The 18,588-nt window shown below is 37.8% G+C and overlaps 1 protein-coding gene across 1 annotated transcript in view; it reads right to left on the bottom strand.

The window, feature by feature from the left end:
* Positions 1-4,566: 4,566 nt before the first annotated feature.
* Positions 4,567-18,588, bottom strand: part of xxylt1 (xyloside xylosyltransferase 1) — a 38,350-nt gene continuing 24,328 nt past the window's right edge. The window contains exon 5 of the mRNA XM_038301698.1: positions 4,567-6,887. Coding sequence (XP_038157626.1) covers positions 6,491-6,887 — 397 coding nt within the window. The 3' untranslated portion in view covers positions 4,567-6,490. The remainder of the gene's footprint in view (positions 6,888-18,588) is intronic.

Below are 18,588 nucleotides of genomic sequence, written 5' to 3'. Positions count from 1 at the left end.
AGATAAGATAGTGTTATATTGTCTTTTATAATTGTTAAAAATTATTTTATATTTGAATACGGTACAATTAGGCTCATTCTTAGTGTTGTGTTTGTAGATGATGCCACTAAAAAAGAAAATAGACATACAGTAAGGAGCTATTTAAACAGTCAGACAGTAAGCAATATAGGACAATGATAAAAGCTTGTGTTACATTTAATCCTTTACTATTAAAATTGCACTTATACATTATATGATAATAGGAAACACAGATATCCAGTAATAATGATGCAGGGCAGCTTGTAGGTGAAGCAGCTGGCCCTTCAGTGCTTCAGGTGATGTCTAAATAAACCAGGTGAAACTAAAGTATTTCCACACGAGGAGTTCTGGATGGAGAATATTGACAGACAAAACATTTTATATATATGTATATATATGTGTGTGTATATATATATATATATATATATATATATATATATATATATATATATATATATATATATATATATATATATATATATTGTATTTTTACAATTTTGGTATAATTACTGATCTAAGTGGATTGCTCTGTAGGGGAAAGGGACATTTTACATTTATATTATGTTTTATAGTCTCCATTCTCCAGTTAATGATTAATCACATACTAAATTAGTTGACGATTATTGAAATAATCAATTAATTTGATTCATTTTTTCAGCCCCAGATAAAATACATGAAATGGGCTACACAGAGTAACTACAGCCCAGATGTTCAACTTTTATAGTGAAGTTAATATTTTAATGAATGTATTATTTTGCTTGATACAGAGAGAGAATAGTAGGTAAAATATAAGAGTGGGGTTTAACTCTGCACAATTGTATATCTTCAAAAGAAAATACTGTATTTACCTTCTCTCTTAGTCATGCAAATGAATCCATTTACAAAGTGGAAAACAGTCCTAATTCCACATTCATCAGAGCCGGTGATACTTCAAACATTGATAAACAGCATCTAATGATTGTAGTGCTTATAAAAATTTTATTAATGTAGCAAAATGATGCTTTTCTCTTTTAACAATGAATTCGTCTTATCAGTACGGATGCTCACATCGGGCATAAAAAAGGGCACGCATATTGCAGCACCAATGACACCCGACCAATAGTGTCCCCACCAAAGTTTAAATCAAACCTACGCCCTTGCTGTGAAGTGATGCACAAGATGGAACAGAGCAGACTGTACTTCCCAAGGAAGCTTAGGTCCTTCTGTCTTTAAGGTAAGATGCTGTAGCTCTTCTGTCAGTCTGTTGTGGATAGTGTGATCTCTCTACTGCTGGGGTAACAGCATCAGAGCAAAAGACCTAAAGAAGCTTTCTCTGCAGGATCAATTAACTATTTATTTCTCATTGAATTAAATACCAATCATATCTATTTCTTTTTATTTTATGTTCAGCAGCACAGCATAGATTTCCTTTTTAATGCCAAGGAGAAGGGTAACAGAGAAACATTACCTCTAAACTGCATAAATGATCTAAAAGAGACTAAAAATGTCTTAAAATAAGTGTATTTACATTAATTTGAGCAGGTAAATAAGAAGATCTGCCAATGGAATAAGTATTTTACCCTAAAAATATTTGATAATTACACATTACACTCTCGAAATGAGAGACTGCAGATGTTTTTTCTCTCCCATTTTTAAATTTTAATTCTATTGACAGAGGGTCACAAGAAAAAAAAAACGTATTTTAAGAAAGATTGACTTACTTAGATTACATTTTTTTTACAGTGTAATCCATTTTTCCACAACTGCTAAATCTAACAAACCAAAGAAACCCACATATAGCTGTTTATATATAATAATAGTTTTCCTGTACAAAGCATTGCTGTACCTCTGAATAACAGCTGTTTTATTTATTTTAATTTATTTTGTGGAAAATAAGCAAAAAGTTTGATCTTTCTGACATATTTGTACAGACACACACCTCACTTATGCTAAATTATAATGAAACTGAGATGATGAGACGTTCTGTTATCTGGATGAAGCCCCGTGATCCGCTGTCACATGAAGGCTCATCCACTGAGGGCAGCACCTTTTTATATTTTATTTATTTTGTGTGCTGACATGCAGCTACACACTGCCCATCCTTTGAGGCCTGTCAAACTGCCAGAAAGTAGTCATCCAGCAGCTTTTGTGGTAAATCTCTGAATGAACACTCCTAAATGTCTTCCAACAATAGTGGGCTACGGATAGAGGTCAAACAGAGGTGAGAGCTGGTGCTCAGCAAGTAAGCCAGGCACAGATGGATCTTGAGAACGAAAGGATAAATGAATGAAAGGATAACCGGGGAACTTCTATCAAAAATCTCGTTCTCTCAATTATCATTCTTCTGTCCGACTCTGTAAATGGGCTTTAGGAACTAGCAGGTGTAAAACTAAAAAAAAATTTAAGACTTTGTGGAAGAGTTGCAAGAAGAAAGTAATATAAGTGTTTAGAGTTTTCTTTTTTACAACAAACCCTGTAGAGGAAAGTGTAAACATGTTGAAATGGGTACTCTAATAAAATAAAACCAAAATGTTCTCCTTTACATTCATGTAAAACTCTTTGTGTAACCGAAAACTAACACTAAAAGTAATCTTAAGACATTCTTCAACAGGAAAGCGTGTCTGAGTTGATCCAGCTGAAGGGTAATTGATAATTAACACAGTAATAACATAAAAAACGTGACATAAAGATCAAGAAAATATATTAAGAAAAAGAGGAAAGTAAAATACGAGTAAGTAAACTTCGACTACAGCATCAAGTTTAGGTACATTAAGAGTCATTGAGCATTATGACTAGAGAGTAAACTGATATATCTAGCTACTATTTTTCAAAGAATGTCTGTTTTGGAACACAAAATAACACCTCTCAGATAGAAAGGTATGGAAGCATATTGCATTCATCAAAGAAAAAAACAAAAAAGACAGCTTATCTCATAATCATGAGATCTTTTCTCATATTTACAAGATAATAACTCATAATTATGAGATAAGATCTCATAATTACGGGATACAGATCTCGAAATTAAGAGATCTTATCTTGTAATTATGAGACAAGATCTAATAATTACAAGATCGTATCTATGTATTTGGTCATGATTACTCAAGCTGTTAATATAGTATCTCAAAGAAATCTGGTCTTCATGATTACTTAAAAATATCTGCATCTGTTCCACTGAACATTTCTCTGTACCGAGGTCCGACCTGATACACGTTGGAGTTGCGCTGCTGTTTTTCTCTTCATCAATAAAGTACCCTGCAATAACCCTGGGTTTACTACTTGTGGAGTAAGCATGCAGCCATATGACCAAACACAAAAATCTGTCAACAGCTCCGTTAATACAGATTCCGTATGGTTTGTTTTTCATATAAGTCAACATTGACGCATGAAGTTGGGAACTGGGTTTCTATAGAGACGTCGTCTTAGACGATTCTGAAGCCTCAGCTTTATTCCTTAAGGATCTAGGATTTTTGAGCATGCACTAAGCAGTTCTTTGGGAAACCACCAAGCCAGCTGGAATGCATTTCAGATGCATTAATTTATCGTCGTTAAGCATTCAGTGCTGGTTTAAATGCTCCTGCAGGAAAAATGCAACTTCCAGCAAGTCAGAGTAGAGTTGTTTTTTTCGCCTAAAAATCATAAGGACCTAAGGTACCAGCACAATGCCGACAAACTAAAACTAATTACGTCCACATTGAGGAAACTAAGTATTTCCCAGTGTCGCATACCTAAAAGGAAATAAAAGCATATTAAATCCGACAACCAACTCATTGTTCACATTTAATGTAGTGTCGCTCAGCAATGAACGTCCTCCCTGATCTCCTTAATATGACATTATCTCATAATTGTGACATTTATCTCATAATTATTAGATAGGATCTTATAATATTGAGATCAGGATCTTCGAATTACGAGATCAGTATCTCTTAATTAGGAGATTGTTTGCCTGGAAGAATAGGCAAGGCCAACAATTCCCTTTAACGACCCCCTTTCAGAGACATAGACAGGTATGGGACTTTGCTAACAAAAGAAGCCAAACGACCCCCATTCCAAAGGGGTGGACCCATTCGTCCTTTTCAATTTGCATGCTTTCTAAACAAAAACAAGGCCTTGGTGGGCTCTGTATATAGCCTTGAACTCAAAACTATTCCAGATATTTTGAATTGAAAAAGCTTCCTGAATGGGAACCGAAATGTCTTCAAACTTGGAAACAAAGTCAAGTGGATTGTTTTTTTGTTTTTGTTGTTTACTGTAGCCTGGATGGCTGAGAATCTTCACCAGCAACAGTTTATAATAAATTATGGAGCCTTGAGGAACAGCAGGTTTCTTATGTAAAGGTTAAATGATGTGAACCAAACACTTAAATAGTAATAGCTTTTGTTTGGAGACAGATTGTTAATCATATGAGACATTTCTAAACTTGTATAAAAATTATTTTTACGCATAGGTCTTTATTTAAAACAGAGGTACAAGCATTATTTGAAAATGAAACCAAAATTAATCTATTTTGAAAAGCTATTCCATATTTTTATGTGATTTAATCAAGGCTGTATAAAAATGATTACTTTTACATTTTTTAAATACATTTAGGTTTATTTGTTTATTATCAGCTCGTGTGAAGAGGCTTCAGTTCTGAACATAGCTTTAGGTATTGCTTTTTTTTGCGCTTTTTTAATACAAACTGGTTTCTGTGGGAACAGTGTTGTAGACATATTTACCATCCATACTTGATCAATTACTTTGGTTTCCAATCAGAAATGCTGACAGAAGTTTACAAGTCATCCTGAAAATAGACATAACACAATCTAAAATATATGCAACATTAAACAGTATAGAAAACAAGAATGTGGAACTATGGGCAAATACGAAATAAAAAATTAGCAAAATGTTAAAATTAGAGACCATGTTTAACACTGAGCTTAAAATCCCTTCCTGCCATGTTGAGAGACATTCTCCCTGTGTGTTTCTAGGTTACAGCGTGCGTTTAGTCAGATACTGACAGCTACTGAGTGTTGACATTTCTTAGAATCTGAACTGCAGCTCAGGCACCTCAGCAAGAAAACCAAAAAAATGGGTCAGTGTCTGCAGTCACACTCCTGGCTCCCATGCTCTTTGCAGAGCGTGTGAGCTGGCTGATAGAGGTCCGTGTTCATTCGCAGCTGAAGTCCAAATGCAAGAGACCAACAATGGCCATCAGTGGCACTGTTATTAATCCTAATCTCAGACTACTTTTGGATGCAACCTTGTCTTCCCTAAACATTTATTTCTAGGAGTTCCACATGAACAAAAAGAGCTGCTCAACTTCAAACTGAATCTGCAGTCGACTTGCTGCAAAAAACCCCCCAAAAAACAACACTCATGTGAGACATAAATGCGCAGGAATAAAGGTCAAAGTTTCATTTCTTAATAGTCTAAGATCTGAATTTGTTTGTCGTTTGAAAAGATTCAAAATATATTGTTTTTATTTTATTTTTTACAATTTTACTGTACAAAATGACTGTAAAAGTAATGGTTACTCATGTGGTTTAAAGACATTTACTGAACGCATGCAATGTATAAACAGAATAGCACAATAATAGTAATGTATTATTAATCAATTCATGGTTGCTGCCATGACTCTCTTATTTAAAAGCAGGGTTAAGTTAATCATTTCATTTATTTTTTCCCTACAAAATTGTTCCAGTGTTTTAACAGGGCTGATCCTGGAGCCACGGTCCTAAACTGGTTTGGCAAAAGAACCAGTTTGGTCATCCACAGGCTGAAAGCCCAGTCTGGGCAACATCACACCCTCACCACAATCTATCTGGTTAATCAACAGCAGAACAGTTAGTATTTTATACGCCATGTTTTTAGATTATGATTATATTGAAATGAAACTAAGTCTGAAGTGCTAAACATAGTCCAAACAACATTTTGATTGCTTTTTATATTTTAGCATTTCTATCAGCTTAGTCTAGCATGCGGCAAAGCTGTATTTCAGTCACCCCTGAGTTAAATAAGCTCACACTTTTTGTACTTTTAAATTGTTTACTTCAATGGAAAAATAATTTATAAATGCTTCATAAATGCTTGGTGAATCTTAGAATGTGAGAAACACAACAGCATCTGCATTAACCAACAGTGTTTGGTCTGTTAAGTTCAAAATTATACACATGGTCCAGTAGATCTGACCTCTTTCTTGCAGCTACTAAATATAACGTCCCTGCAACAGGAATGTATCATCATGGCAATAGGTACTGTACGATTAAATTTTATCCATACAAAAGCATAATTATTCTCCATTCCTTTTATAAGTAGTGAGATTTGGGCTGAAAATAAGGAACATCAGTAAAAATCCGGTGTCTGCCAGGAAGCCCTTTGATATCCCCTTTGCCAGCAGAGGGGCCGGATCCATCGCCGAATGAAAGTCAACTTCTCTGCAAAACAAGAAAAATGATTTCCTTTTGCTACACAATGGATGTTTTTTTCCTGTGTCAGAGAGTCACCGGTACATAGCTCAGTCTTCTGGAATGGGGGAATTACAGTTCCCATGATAGATGTAAACAGGTCCCTCACAACCATAATACAGCTGAAACACATCTCCATAGCCGTGGTCCCTCCACCAGGTGCACAGCTGCCGGTTCAAGCCACAGGCCAGAGAGTAAAACAGTTCAGGATGCTCCATGCCGATCATTGTAAAGAAGTCCTGGTCCCCGAGGTGACCCCTGAAGCGATACTGGTCTGCTAGTTTGGCCACGTTGCTGGGCTTCAGCAGCTGGTTATAGAGAGCCGAAGCCCTCATGGCGCTTAGGTCCAAGAGCATTACACCGCTGTTAAAGCCTGGGAGGCCGTCAGGTGGAGGTTCTCCTACTCTGGTCTTAGGGTTCTCTTTACGGTACTGCCAGAAGGTGTGTCTGAGGGAAAAAGAAGTGTTAAGAAGTATATAAGTTAGCAAAACAGAACTTTGTAAACATTGACAAGTATGGGTATTTATTTCTACCAGAACTGTGCTCAACAAAATACCCTCGGATCGTTTACGTTAATCTGGTTCTCTCCCTTGGTAATTAATTAACTTAGTGTTAACAGACACCCCCGACCTCCATAATGCACACCCATTTTTTAATAATAATATAAAAAGAAAACTTAATTTAATTGGTAACTTAACACCCATATATGACTTTAGCTAAATACTTGTGTAAAATATATATGTGTCTTTTGTGACAATAATGGTCGGTCAATAATTTGTTGACTTCAAACTGGTCTCTTTTACATGTAATACTGTATGTTCCAGTGTGAAACTGTACTTCATCTCTGTAGGAAGCTTGTTGTTATCAGAAATCAGACCTACAACAGGGGTGTGATCAACAAACTGCAAAATACTGTTAGTAAGAAGGAATTGGGGAACATTCATGAGTGAATAATGAATCGAGAATGGCCCCCAGGACACACCTCTGGGGTATCCCTTTGTTCATGATGAGGCTCAGCGATGTGTGCTGACTAGGGGTGGAACGGTTCACAAAATCCACAGTTTGGTTCACGGTTTCGTGGTCACGGTTTTCGGTTCGGTTCGGTATATGTTTGTTGTTACATCGAGAAAAAAAAATGGATCGTGGATCATTTCCGCATGTTTTGCTGCTTTGAATTTTATCACCTCGCGCATGCCCTGTACGATCTCCAAGGAACTCAGAGCGGAGCGGACGGGAGCCACAGCGGAGGCTGTAGGCTTTGCTTTGTGGAGGCGGTCTGAGTGTAGCAGGGCGGAGCGGAGCGCTGACAGAGTATGAGGGATTTCGGGGTTAGCCTGACATGTTGTTCATGTTGCTGTTAGCATAAACAAAACGTGTTGCACAATACTTGCACACTGTTGCACTTTTATCCACAACTTTCTTTCCGCCGTCATCGTAGGTCACTCTAAATGCAAGTGGTCCCATTCAGCAGACCTATAAAGTGCTGCTGGCGCGTCTTCCAACTCCTGTTCTTTCCCACTCGCCATACCGACACAATTCTCGACAACAACTGATTTTTTTCTGCTACACCCGGCTACGCTGCTTCGCTTCTTGCTTACTACTGGTGGTTGGCTTTGGTCGCAGTACCGCCACCTTCTGCTCTGGAGTGTACACGCTTCGCCTATGCCTATGCCTACGCAACACACGCGAACCGAACCAAGACAGTCGAACCGAACGGTTTGGACGGTTTTCATAAACCGTTCCATCCCTAGTGCTGACCCAACTGGATGGGCAGGGGTCTGGTCTTATGTAATGGAACCTATGGATTCCACATGCAGAGTCAACTGCCTAGACCCTGGTTGGTTAGATTATTAGCTGGTTAATAGGTAAAACTGTTGAAAGCAGAACTGCAATAACAAACAGCATCCTGACATATGTATCACCCTTCTCCAGAAGGGTCTGAGTTATGTGGAGAGAAATTATTATTGCAGTCTGTTGGTTCATTTAATAGTCTTGGGTCGCGGGGTGAAATTTTTAATATGCAATAGGATGAGTGTTTCAACACATTTAATAATGATAGGGGTGAGAGCAACTGAGTACTAGTAATTTTAACTACTGTATTTACTGTGCTTATTTCATATACTAGAATTATTCTAGCTGACTCAGGTGTGTAAAAAAAACAATTTTTTTTGTCATGTTATATACACAATGTATACAAAACATAATTTCCGTTAAGTACAGCTTTTAAATAACAGTAACAGTTGATTCAGGTGTGTTTTCAGTTTCCTATCAACACCAGAGCAGCTGTTTGTTAATTACCTGCTGAGGTAAGCTAATGCTTTTTTTCCCGCATTTGGCAGACCTGGCAGATGACTGGTAAACAATTAAATTAAAGGTTGATAGAGAGTGGGCGAGCACAGGTATGCCACCTACTGGCCGGGAGGAATTGTAAATGCTTGGAATGTGAAAACTCAACATTCCCCCTTGGTGATGGCCTTTCTCTTTTCACAATGGAAAGGTTTCTTGACCCATAAGAATTCTTGAAGCATATGTTCTCTCTGCCCAAAATCTGGACACGGTGGTCTTCAAAAATGTGTTTTTAATTCTTGAGGTACAATGTTACAGCTGTTTTTTAAGTTATATCCACCGTTTTATTGGTTTGTTTTAGCCTGCAGCTGGTTGTTTGGAGGTAGGAATATTTACTCTCAATCTATATTTACTCTCAATTACTACAGAAACTAAAGGCTGGAACGTCAGGTACAAAATTACCTTAGTTTAACATTTTTAGACAGCAAAACAGAAAAGTTTCTAAAATGAAGCAAATGCTGTAGAATTACAGCCATATACAGAAGAGACCGTGCTTTATATGTAATGCTTGCTTTTAATAATTGATATTTGATGATGATCACCTTTTCTTTCACTTGTGTTGAGCATAATTGTACTTTCAGTACATCTATAAAAACATCATCTTTTGTCTCTGTAACTGAAATATTTTTTTCAAGGTGGGGTTGGAGTGGGTCCAGCTTCAGAGTGCAGATTGCTTTTGTCCATGCAGTTCAGAACATTTGCTGTAGAAATTTTCCATCTTAAAGAGAAAATAACCTTCGATCGCTGCTGGTGAATAAACATGCCTATGCCAGAACATTGAGGCTACTCTATAGCTCTAATGTAGATTAAATATTCATGGGTCTCAAACACAAATTCTTTATTTTTTTAATCAACAAAACTAAAAGTACTCTTAGATTGTGCATTACCTTCATATCTCAATACAGATGAAAGGATTTTTGTGAATAAAATTTTTGCATAATACAGCGTACCCACCCTGTGAGGAAGCTGAAGATAATCTGAGTCACGCTTTTATATTATCACTGACCTATATTCAGCAGCTGTGGTCTGTCCCTAGGGTTTTGTACACCCTATTTGTAGCTGGGGAATTGTGGGCCTTGAGGAGAATTTTTTCGTTGTGAAACAGAGTCTACGTGCTCTAAAACATATCCTGGGTGAGATGGGTCAGTTAGGGAACATTTACAAAAGCAGTCCCACAAGACTATTTGAGTCGCTAGAGTGTACTCTGTGAAGCAAAGTGTAATGACATCAGTGTCAAGATGGCTAACATATACAACTGACACCATGCTGGTAATTAAATGAGACAGCTAAGGGAAGATAGCTTTTTTTAGGCTTCTGCATACATGTTTGAACAAGTTCATGTGAAACAAACATTAGGCCTCCTCATCCACAGATACAGTAAGTCCCCCCATTCTGACATTCAACTCTATAGCAACAAATTTGAAATAAGAATGATTAAAATGCTACGACGGAGTATTAAGCACAACCAAACAGCAACCTGAGTCCACTTTGACATACTGCCTAATTTGATGCTGGTGTGCTAAAAGATTTTCTCATTCGTCAAACCGATGTCGAAGTATAACTTCACATAACCCTCGACATTCCTTTTTTTAGGGAAGAAAATGCCTTTTTGTAAGAGTTTTCATAAAATACAAATTTATTCTCGTAATATTAGCACTTTATATTTTTTACGCTACGACTTTATTCTCTTAAAGTTACGACTATTATTGCCATTTTATGACTTTATTCTTGAAAAAAAATAAACAATTTTAAATCTCTAGCCTGCCCCCTCATACTTACATGCATTAATAAAGAACACAAATAATAGCATCCTATTCACCTGCAACAAGTGGATCTTCATGTTAGACACAATAGAAAAACGTATAGGTGTAAAAATATACTGTAATGCCCGGGTCTTCAGACCATTGAGGGCAGTAACTACTACTCTAGAGAAGTAACTCCAACAGATACCTGTAAAAACATCAGACCTCTCAGTCCAGAGGTTCAAGGAATCGCTACGATTCTCTACCCAGGCCTGTGGAAGAGGACCCAAGCTTGAGATAAAGAAGCTACCCACTCCACCCAGGAGTATGAGGGGTCTGCGCAATCGGCCATTCTATGGCAGACATACCAACAGCCGGATTTATCAAAGGTTTGCGTGTATTAAAACGTGAGCTATTTCACTGCGCACGCTAAAAAATGTACAAACTGATCTATCAACAGCGTGCTAAAAGCATTTGGTCTTTAAAACGTGCTAAATAGCACCTCTGATCCATTTAGTACTTTTTCTGCAATGAATATGCAATATGGGGCGTTTACACGCTAAAGTGCGTCTTGTGGGAGGAGAACATGTAAATATATTAATTTAGCACTCGCAAAGTGATTTATCAAACTTGAACGCAATTTTGCTAACGGTATCTGACTCTATATTTAACACGTTCCAAAAGAAGGTGCAAATGGTCTGTATGCGTAATTGCGCACACATGGCAGCGGTTATTGTCGCAAGAAGGAGACATGGAAATAAAGCAAGGAGACGCAGAGAACGAATTTTTTCACTCCGTGTGAATATTTTTGGAATGAACGAGGAAACGATCATCAAAACATATCGTTTATCCAGCATTGCCATTTTGGAGCTGTTGGGGGAACTCCGAATGGATTTGGAGCCAGCCACAAGGAGGACCCACGCAATACCAGATATCACAAAACTCCTTGCAACATTGCACTTTTTTGCATCTGGGTCATTCCAGCGTACGGTTGCAGCGTGAGCTGGGATCTCCCAATCTCGTTTTTTCAGTAGTGCTGTCCGACGGGGTCGGGGTTCTCCCCCTGCGCCTGTGGAGCAACGTGCCAAATGCTGCGGGGATCCCATCCACAGTCACAGGCCAATACAAAACACCTGTTTTTTTTTCTTTGTTTTTTTTTTTACTGCAGCACATACCACCTTAGGGAATAAAGGTTGTCAATTTATAAATATATATATATATATATATATATATATATATATATTTACTTATTTATTTTTTTTGTTGGGGGTCACTGTAAGATTTAAATTTCTTAATGCACTAGTTTGTACAGACTACAAACTACTTTGCCGCAAACCACAAAACGCGCAAAACCATCATTTAAATAGGGCGTCTCCAACAGTTTTGCACCTTCCACCAGTTACGCAATCACTCTTGTTAAATCACCCGCAAACCATGGTTCAGCCCCTCGCGCAAAATTCCAGTTTGCGAGCGCAAATTACTGCACGCAAAATTGGATCTTGATAAATCCGGCCCCAAGTGTTATATTTCCAATTATTGCTCTTAGCTACAGCTCAAACTGTAGGACAAATCTGCGGGGTTCACGATATCTGTTCTTCCACTGTATGGCCCAATGCCTTGATGCGATCCGACTACTCGAACCTTAAAACCAAAAGCCACACATCCGACTAAGCCCCCTGCAGAGAGATGGCACTAGTTGGACTAGTCTATCCATAAGTAAAGTCAGAGAAGTAGAAGGTGGTTGCACTAGCTCGTAGCTCTGCTTCAACAGAAAGATAAGCTCTCGATCACCTCATGAAGGCGATCACCTGATGAAAATCAAACATGTTTGATTTTCATCTGACCATACGATTACTGCTAGGCTGGTGGTCATGAGAGGCTCCTCCTTGTTGTCACCTGTATACTACACACTATAGGAGGCACAATGAAGCTTAAACTCAGCCTGATCACATTTTTTCAAATGACTGAAAAATCATCCCGAATAGGGCCAATTCTGTTATATTTTATTATAATCTCAATTAGCTATCATTCCCATCCTCTTCTGTCTCTGATAGCAAATTTTCCAATTTTGCATTGAGTTTTAAATGGTTATGCGGAACTTCAGACAAAAGGGTCAATTTGTTTTTTTTCCTGACTAGAGCTATTGCATTTTATTGTTGGAATTGCTTCCAAACTAAAATAGGAGACAGAGGGCCGGATTTATCAAGATCCAATTTTGCGTGCAGTAATTTGCGCTCGCAAAGTGGAATTTTGCGCGAGGGGCTGAACCATGGTTTGCGGGTGATTTAACAACAGCGATTGCGTAACTGGTGGCAGGTGCAAAACTGTTGGAGACGCCCTATTTAAATGATGGTTTTGCACGTTTTGTGGTTTGCGGCAAAGTAGTTTGTAGTTTGTGCAAACTAGTGCATTAAGAAATTTTAATCTTACAGTGACACCACCCCCTCCAAAAAAAGAAATATATATATATATATATATATATATATATATATATATATATATATATATATATGTATGTATGTAAACTTTGGCAACCTTTATTCCCTAAGGTGGTATGTGGCTGAATTTCTACTTCACCGCAGTAAGAAAAAAAAAAAAAAAAATAAAAGAGGTGTTTTGTATCGGCCTGTAGAAAAATGCACATACCAAATGGCTCACAAGAAGTGACTGTGGATAAGATGACTGCATTGGCATGTTGCTCCACAGGCGCAGGGTGTCGGGGTTCTCCGGTAGGGCGTCAGGGCGACATGGCATTTAGAACGTCGGACAGCACTTCTGAAAAAACGAGATTGGGAGATCCCAGCTCTCGCTGCAGCCGCACGCTGGAATGACCCAGATGCAAAAAAGTGCAATGTTGCAAGGAGTTTCGTGATATCTGGTATTGCGTGGGTCCTCCTTGTGGCTGGCTCCAAATCCATTCGGAGTTCCCCCAACAGCTCCAAAATGGCAATGCTGGATAAACGATATGTTTTGATGATCGTTTCCTCGTTCATTCCAAAAATATTCACACGGAGTGAAAAAATGCGTTCTCTGCGTCTCCTTGCTTCATTTCCATGTCTCCTTCTTGCGACAATAACCGCTGCCATGTGTGCGCAATTACGCATACAGACCATTTGCACCTTCTTTTGAAACGTGTTAAATATAGAGTCAGATACCGTTAGCAAAATTGCTTTCAGGTTTGATAAATCACTTTGCGAGTGCTAATTTAATATATTTACATGTTCTCCTCCCACAAGACGCACTTTTGCGTGTAAACGCCCTATATTGAATATTCATTGCAGAAAAAGTACTAAATGGATAAGAGACGCTATTTAGCACGTTTTAAAGACCAAATCCTTTTAGCACGCTGTTGATAGATCAGTTTGTACATTTTTTAGCGTGCGCAGTGAAATAGCTCACGTTTTAATACACGCAAACCTTTGATAAATCCGGCCCAGAGTTGGTAAGCGCTGCAAATATATCATTGTAACTTTAACCCTTTCCGTCTGGGAGTAGTTTCAGTAAGAAGTGAAGCAAGAACAGTGGTCACTTTAGACTTTTAGAACAACAAAGGATACAGATACAGAGAGTATCACTCACTCTCCAATACAGGCACAGTTTTTATTTTATGTTATCTGTGGTAGTACACTCAGACCCAGGACATTTGGAAGACTTCACATAACTCCAGCTTAGATTGCGACTCTGTCAGTTCACACCTCCGCTCTCTGTTCATCTTTTGCTGCCAATCTTACCAGTAAAGTCTTTCTGACTTGTGAAAGAATGGCAAGCATTAGCAGGGGACAAGGACACTCTGTGCTGCTATCTTATAGTTATGTGTCCCTCTTTTTTCTCAGGACAAAAAGCAGCCTGCTGTCTCTTGTGGCTCTCTAAAAACCACGGGAAGACATCAGGCTATGTGTTTAGCCGGTAACACTTTTTAGAAAAGCCTGGTTGAGATGCACACCCTGCACAGTAATTAAAAAAACTTAGTTGGATATAAAAAAGGAAAATATACAAACTAAAGCATACATAGATTTAAAGGTAGAAGTGTTCAGAAATCAGCTGATTTACTACTTAAATAACACCTCTAAAATAGTTTTAACACTCAAAGATCTGCATATGTCATGAAATGTTGTGTGGCTATTTAATTTTCTTCCCAGATCAGTGCTTTGTTTCCCGCTGAAACTATATGGAACTACTAGTACAGAGTATTTTTAAGATAATATTTGAAGTACCTTCAATTAAACTCCTCCCGTGCCAGTAACATATTTGGCCAGTTGGGTGGACTCTCATAGGCTTTAGACTCGTAGCCTAGGTAGCTGTTGGTAGATAAGATGCTAAAACTGAAGGACAATTTTAGGACTGTTGTGTTAAGAAAAAAAACCAGAACATTAAGAAATGAAAAATAGATTGGCTACAATCAATTAATTATGAATGTTAATTTTAATTCATATTTAATTATACAATCGTAATTCAATGTTTTTCTAAATTAAAACAGCACTACAGTTAAACACTGTAGCATTTACAATGTAATGTTAATGATAGTCGGAAGACCAAGGCTTTTCTTAAAAAAAAAAAAAAAATCATTACCCTGAGTAGAGATTTGTGTGAGTCTAATGGCTGAAAAACACCAGACTGGCTTTTGCAGGTTCTTTGTCAGAAAATTGGTTTGCATGATGCCGTGGCAATTAGGACATGTTAAGATAAAAAGGGCTGGGAGGAGCTCTTGTGTTTCTGTATAAGTGTGTCAGTGTAACTCCAGCTGAGGTACATTTGAAGGGGTTGGGAATGTAATGAGTGAGACAGGAAGACAGCACATAGGCTTTTGGGGAAATGCAAAGTAAAATCTCTGAATTGCACAGTAAACCAACAAAGTTAGTCTCCACTTAGGTTTGTCCAGAAACAAACAGCACACATTTTATGACAAGAGGCGCAAACTTGGGCAAACACGATCTATAAAAGATTTGAATAAATGCTGCAGTTCTTTGGGTTTATTAGAGCAGAAAATGCAGCTTTACATTTACTTTCCAGTTTAGAATGTCTAGTGTATATTTGACCTCGGCAGTCTGACGGTCCATAGAGGGAACTTCACCACAGCCAGTATGATAGAAGAAAAAAAAAACATATTTGAGTTTATAGAGTTGGGTCCAAGTGATGCTTTTTGGTCTAAAAACAGTAGCTGTTTTCTTCAAATCATATTTTGACTTCAATGGTTCTCTCATCTTCCCCATATAAAGTGGCTAGACCTATGTGTCACTGATAAGCAATCATTCATTTAAACTTTTTTTTTTAACTAACTAAACAGGGTGAAAGGTTAATGGAAGATTAGATTTTGGAATTTCAGATATAATTACATGAATTTTTAAGGCTTTTTACTTATTTTAACTAAAGGTATGATTATTTAGGGAGAATGTTGCATCCCACTACCCCCCCGAACGTAGAGTGCAGTTCAGATATAGTGATTAAAATAGATGGTGTATGACAACAAACGATATCAATTTGCTTATTGCGCATACTTTCTAATATTGTGAACTTTGCACAACCGTGACTCATAACACAAAGCATAGAAAGAAAGTTTCCCTTCTTGCTGAGAGAGAGACCCGAACACAAAGAGTGTGTTTATGTTTTTTGTCCACAAGACATTTAAGGAAATGGGTTTCATGCTCTGTCAAAAAGAAGACTGAGCTGCAGGGAAGCGCATGGTATTTTGTAAAATAATGAACTTTTCAGTGGCAGGATGTGCTGTGAATGCGGCTAGTAGGAGGATGCACTGTTCTGCATGATGTTCCCTCCGTTAACACAAAAACAGAGTGGGAGTTGAGAGTCCTCTATCTACAAAGGAGAACACTACAGTAGAATAGGAAGGATGAAAGCTGTGCTTCATTGTAAGCCAGCTGTTAAAATTATAATATTTTAAATCCTAATGACTAATTGCTAATAATGTAACCATGAAGCAAACCCACTTACAAAGTAATTTCGGTCTGGACTGTATTCTAATGAACTCCTCCATATCGCTTCCATAGCCATGAAGGGAGTCACTGTTTACCGGGTGGCTGTTCATAGTTTCCAAGGCCTAAAGGACATAAATGCCTGCTTATGTTTTTAGTTAAACTAAACAGGAATGTAGATTAAACTGTTTATCCAATAAATGTGCCAATTAGGGCTGAAACACTTTATCAGATTAATTGTGATTAAGGAACCCTTGCTACCCTGTAATAATCAATTAATCGACATAGTAATTGACAGATTCATTGATTAGCAAAATAATCAGTTGCAGCCCTAGTGACCATATCAATTAGAAAAGTTGTCAGTGAGCAAAAAAAAACAAATTTATTTGCTACAAATGTGTAGGCGAGTCTCAATTCAGGTCATAATCAAAAAGCTAATCTATTACAGTGATTCAAGTTAAGATAAACTTAAACTTCTTTGCTTTTTATAAATAGGTTAAGCATTTATTTGTTAACTGTGATGTTCAATTAAGAAATAAATACTGCTAATGAAAATCCTACACATCTTTTTTTTTTTTTAGAAAATTACAATAACCCATATTAGAAGAATAAGAGACAATATGTTGTGCTACAAATCATAGGAAAGAATGCACCCTGGAGAATTGTGGTGTTTAAACACTGTCTTTATCTCCTTTTAAAAGGTAAAAGAAGCTGGCTGTTAAATGCCATATTAAATGACATGTTAGGTGGAAGGAAATAAGCTTTGTCGGAAAAAAAAGGCACAACCAACAAAGATTAGTGCAGCACAGAGAGGATTTTGAAGCTCACTAGGCATGGCGTGCAGCACTTAGAGGCACTGCACAGACATAAGAACAAAAACACTCCTCAGGTTGGGCATTACATAAACCTGAGTTTTATCAGGGGAGAAAATAAAGGATTTGTGGGTTTTTATTAGGTCCAAAGTCAGCCAAGCCATCTACCTGTAACATTATGAGCTCATAATAATTCCCTCAACAAAAAAAGATTAAACAAGAAGCTAAATCCAGCTACCTATGCGACTTGACTCATTCTACGAATGCAACAAAAACCTATAAAAAAAAAAAATAGGACAATAGATAGATATCTATGATGTTTTGACAAGTATAAAATGAGCTGAAGGCCAGTATGGAAGCAACCTGGGCCTCCCTAAGCAATACCACAGGCTGTTCATTTTTGATGCCACAGCTCCAAACTACTCACAGCATAAACTGTACTGTGGATGGAAACACCTTTAATTAACTCCTTATTTCTGTTTAGAAAGCTATTTTTCTGGGGGTTCACTTATATTAAAATGCTTTAGAGAAACTTCTTTTTAAGCACTAATAATAAAAAAAAAACAAATATAATGGTAAAAATATATCGTTCTGCAGGATGAACTCCTACAGGTCACTTACAACGATTTATTAAGTGGCAACAGAAGAGATGAGGAGTTCTGAGCTCCTATGTGGAGGCGTTAAACTGTGTGAGCCATGAGGCCCAGCAGTCTCTCACGATGCTGGCCGGCTCAAATTAAGTGTGTCCGGCCGCACAGGAACCACATTAGCAGGGTTTTCTCAGGGTTGGCAAACCCCCAGCCAACACAGTGGCAGTGCAAAGATAGAGATCTGTTTGGAGAAACAGGAGCCAACTGGGGCCTTGCAGCAAAAAAAGCAGCTCAGCTTCTGAACCAGGCAGGAATCAGAAAAAAAGGATTTTAGTCAGAACTTAATGCAGGTGAATTCTGTACAAACTAACACATCTAATGATTAAAGCTGCAGGTACTTCACAACATTGGAGTTCAACAGTGAAGCCATGTAGGCACTAGCATTCTGTTCTGTTCAAAACCGAGTCCAGATAAAACAAAATACGAATAAAGGCAGCTTAGTGAAATAGCCATCAACAGGCTGGTCTTTCTTACTGACATCACACATTCATCAGTTCATGCACCCGTGATCCTTAGGACCCCAGAGAAAACCACCTGCCTGTGTTTGTCCCTGCAAGCAGCTGCTGCACAAAATATGCCACCTGATCCTGCATCATGTTTTAAACCCCCACCCTCCCACAAACACACACACATTATCCTGCTATCTTCACAGGGATTTTGCATTGATTTCC

The sequence above is a fragment of the Cyprinodon tularosa genome, unplaced genomic scaffold, assembly GCF_016077235.1.
Source record: "Cyprinodon tularosa strain WSP-4 unplaced genomic scaffold, ASM1607723v1 ctg471, whole genome shotgun sequence".
NCBI lineage: Eukaryota > Metazoa > Chordata > Actinopteri > Cyprinodontiformes > Cyprinodontidae > Cyprinodon > Cyprinodon tularosa.
The sequence above is the reverse complement of the archived record's forward strand: the minus strand, read 5'-3'. Positions and strand labels throughout refer to the sequence as shown.